This window comes from Austrofundulus limnaeus, unplaced genomic scaffold, assembly GCF_001266775.1.
Source record: "Austrofundulus limnaeus strain Quisiro unplaced genomic scaffold, Austrofundulus_limnaeus-1.0 Scaffold139, whole genome shotgun sequence".
NCBI lineage: Eukaryota > Metazoa > Chordata > Actinopteri > Cyprinodontiformes > Rivulidae > Austrofundulus > Austrofundulus limnaeus.
The window spans coordinates 1250284-1254607 of record NW_013952541.1 but is presented as its reverse complement, the minus strand read 5'-3'; the positions used below and the strand labels follow the sequence as shown (position 1 = coordinate 1254607).

Genomic DNA, 4324 nt, shown 5'->3' with positions numbered 1-4324 from the left:
ATAATGTTTTGAACTTTTAAAATATTGCATGGTACAAACAGAAGCTGCTCTTCATATTAGTGACAAACTTTGGTGTTTTTGGATGAGTTACTTTCATTTTTGCTTCTACTTTTCATTTAAAATACATTTCCAATATCGGCAGGTTTCTAAGGTTCTTCTTCTTCTACATATTAAAAAACAACTGAGTGGCGCACTACTGCTACTAGTGGTGAGAAAGTGTATTACACCTTATTCAAAATCAATGCGGTCCCACGGCCCTCTGTGGTCCAAAGTTAAAAACTGCTGTTTTTTGAGGCCCTCAAGGTGGCGCTCACGGCCTTAAGAATCTCTGCTTTAACGCATAAAAACTTAAAATAAACCAGCTTTTATTCTGCCTCCATCTTTTGCATTAAAAATAAAGCTCGTCTCACGCTGGCGGGCTGGTTTCCTGTCGGACCACTCCTGGACCTCCACGTCGTCCCCGGGGCCGCCGATGAAGTACTGCTCTTCAAATGTGGAGTTAGCTGGGATGTCGAAGGGATCCCAGTCCTCGGTCAGGGCGATCTTAGAGCAGTCTTTGGTCTTCTGGTCGATCTGGAACATCACCATGCTCTGATACAGGTAGATGTACTCAAAAAACCTGCAAGAAAGAAAACAAGAGCGAGTTTAAATCAAGTTGATTTGTTGACAGAGTTAAGCAAAAATTCATCATAGATTCAGTTTAGCTTCATAAAGGGACATATTTTATTAAAATCTGCTTTTTAATGCATTAAATGTGTTTTTCTCCTGATCTTTATTGAGTGAAATTAGTGTCAGGGGGTTTCTGTCCTTTGCTCGGGTCAAACTAAAGCTGCACACGAAGCAAACCAAAGTTGATAAACAGAACGAGTCCGATTAGCAGACATAGACAGACAGAATTTCACAACTCAGAGACCTGACAGAGACTTTGAGTTTGTTTATCCTTTTATTTATCCTGCTGAGTAAACAACAGAGTCACCGTGCTCAGCTAGCAGACGTGTTCAGAAGGTTAACAATAATCTACTGACGCAAACATAATGATCTGAGGAAGAAAAAACTCTTTAAACAGAAAAGTTTCATAGAAAATAAAAAAATGTGAATAAAAACAAATAAAAAAGTTCAGGATTGAACTTAATTAATAGTAATAATATAAATATTAGGCTTSTGTTTTTAGTTAAATAAAGGTATTAATGTTTCTATTAATGAAAAATCATAAATAATCTTTAAGCAACATATTAGCATCAATAATTTTAATAAGGCTACTCTAACTATACTGTATAATGTTATATAATATACAAAGTTTCTCATTTCATTATAGAGAAACAGTTTAGTCTTTAAAGCACCATTATAAGTACATAATATTAATGTTTATAACACAAATATTAATCAGATGGTGTATCACATGTGGAGCTTCTTGTTTATTTTGATGCATTTTTAAATCACTGCTCTTCATTTAACATTAATACAAATAATATTATTTAATACTTAAGAGGTTTTCTATTTAATGATCCAAAGATGAAGTGTTTAGAAGTGAAAACTATTAGATTTTTCATATCATTTACCTAAATTATAGTAATATTAGCATTGTATTTGGTRTTTAGTAGGATGTTTGTTCACATACAGCGGGTAAAATAAGTATTGAACATGTYACCATTTTTCTCAGTAAATATATTACTAGAGGTGCTAATGACAWGAAATTTTCACCAGATGTTGGTAACAACCCAAGTGATCCATACATACAAAGAAATCAAACCATAAATGTCCAGAAATGAAGTTATTTGTAATAATGTGGAATGGCACAGGGAAAAAGTATTGAACACACTTACTGAAATTTATCTAATACTTTGTACAAAAGCCTTTGTTGTCAATGACAGCTTCAAGACGCCTCCTGTATGGAGAAACTAGTGGCATGCATTGCTCAGGTGTGATTTTGGCCCATTCTTCCACACAAACAGTCTTCAAATCTTGAAGGTTTCGTGGACCTCTTCTATGAACTCTGATCTTTAGTTCTTTCCATAGATTTTCTGTTGGATTCAGGTCAGGTGATTGGCTGGGCCATTCCAGCAGCTTTAGTTTCTTTCTCTGAAACCAACTGAGAGTTTCCTTGGCTTTGTGTTTGGGCTCATTGTCTTGCTGAAATGTCCAGCCACGTTTCATCTTCATCATCCTGGTAGATGGAAGCAGATTTTTATCAAGAATGTCTCTGTACATTTTTCCACTCATCCTTCCTTCAATTATTTGAAGTTTGCCAGTACCATATGCTGAAAAACAGCCCCACACCATGATGTTCCCACCTCCAAACTTCACTGTTGGTATGGTGTTTTTGGGCTGATGTGCAGTGCCATTTGACCTCCAAACATGATGTGTATTCTGGCATCCAAACAGTTCAATGTTGGTCTCATCTGACCAGACTATATTCTCCCAGTATTACACAGGCTTGTCTAAATGTTGTGCAGCAAACTTTAAAGGAGCTTCAACATGCTGTTTCTTCAGCAGTGGAGTCTTGCGTGGTGAGCGTGCATACAGGCCATGGTGGTTCAGTGCATTACTTATTGTTTTCTTTGAAACAAACGTACCTGCTAATTCCAGGTCTTTCTGAAGCTCTCCACAAGTGGTCCTTGGCTCTTGGACAACTCTTCTGATAATTCTTTTCACTCCTCTGTCAGAAATCTTGTGAGGAGCACCTGGTCGTGGTCGGTTTATGGTGAAATAATGTTCTTTCCACTTCTGAATTATGGCCCCAACAGTGCTCACTGGAACCTTCAGAAGTTTAGACATTCTTCTGTAACCGATGCCATCATTATGCTTTGCAACAATAAGGTTGTGAAGGTCTTGAGAGAGCTCTTTACTTTTACCCATCATCAGATGGTTCTTGTGTGATACCTGGCCATCATTTGGGACTGAACCAGCTGATATTAACTTGCACTGACAAGGGGCAGGCTTGCTTTCTAATTACTGAGAGAGTTCAGCTGGTGTCTTGGCTTTCCATGCCTTTTTACACCTCCCTTTCTTCATGTGTTCAATACTTTTTCCCTGTGCCATTCCACCTTATTACAAATAACTTCATTTCTGGACATTTATGGTTTGATTTCTTTGTATGTATGGATCACTTGGGTTGTTAYCAACATCTGGTGAAAATTTCATGTCATTAGCACCTCTAGTAATATATTTACTGAGAGAAAAAAGGTTACATGTTCAATACTTATTTTACCCGCTGTTTGACATGATAAGATGAATGTTTTCAGACATTTAAAGTAAATATATACACATTTATATACATTTGTCACATCTTCCAGCTAAATCTGACTGTTGATGGGAAAAATATACAAAATGAAACATAAGAAACTTAAATATTATTCCTAACAACAATATTTAAAGTTCCACTTTATCTGAAACACAACAAATAACAGCACAGGTGATAAGAAAAGGTTAAACTTGTCTATTAGTAAGTGGTTTTAGTAAATTTATTTATTTATTTTACAGTTCATTTCATTGCTAAACTTATCTAAATCATGCTTTTTAAAATGTTTACATAGTTTTTATTTTGTTTGTCTTTCTTTGATTTATTCATTTTTGTGAATGTTTTCTACTAATGCAGTTTTACAACATTAACTTCTCTGCAACAATTACAAAAACTACTAAAGTAAACTAGAGTTTGAGACAAAGTGAGATTTATATTAAGATTTAAACTCTCTTGTTTTGGTTTTACATATGACCCATTTTTATTGCTGACTTTTGTGTGTTTTTGTTTATATTTTACCTCTGACACGGAGTGTGTTTCTTGTGCTGCTGCAGGACTCGGATCCTCTGGTTCAAGCCGTCGTAGGAGACCGCCGCCCGGCTGTTCCTCCCGGTGCTGTGGTCGTACATCACCCACCTGCCCTCCCACTGCAGCGGGGCGGCGCACGGCTCTCCGCCCGGGGGAGAGGCCTCCAGCCGCGGGAGGCCGAGCACCGACACCCCGGCAGCGGCCATGAACACTAGTAAGACTCGGTGCATCATTTTCTACAGTGCGGTCCGTTAACTGCGCCTGATGTTGTTGTTGTTGTTTACGACCGGATRCTGCAAAGCTGATGATTTTAAAGGAGGCGAGACACTTCCGGTTCTGTGTTGGCGTACTTTCAGAATAAAAGCGTATATTTAGCAAGGAGATTTTTAGTAATCTGGTTTTATTTCTAAATAACAATTATAGTAATAAAAACAATCCTACACAAAACTGAAAAGGTTTAAAACAGCAGACAAAGTTTATAGAAACACTTCACTACTCACCAAACTTCTTTAAAGTAAAATCAGAATCACAAAATTCAAAACCTGCACTGTTCCGTCA

The 4324-nt window shown here is 37.1% G+C and overlaps 1 protein-coding gene across 1 annotated transcript in view; it reads right to left on the bottom strand.

Moving 5' to 3' along the window:
- epdr1 (ependymin related 1) overlaps positions 1-4058 on the bottom strand; it is a 6936-nt gene extending 2878 nt beyond the window's left edge. Inside the window, exons 1-2 of the mRNA XM_014016162.1 lie at positions 3758-4058; positions 411-619 (exon numbers count right to left, since the gene is read on the bottom strand). Of these exons, the coding sequence (XP_013871616.1) occupies positions 411-619; positions 3758-3999 (451 nt within the window). The 5' untranslated portion in view covers positions 4000-4058. The remainder of the gene's footprint in view (positions 1-410; positions 620-3757) is intronic.
- Positions 4059-4324: the final 266 nt, after the last annotated feature.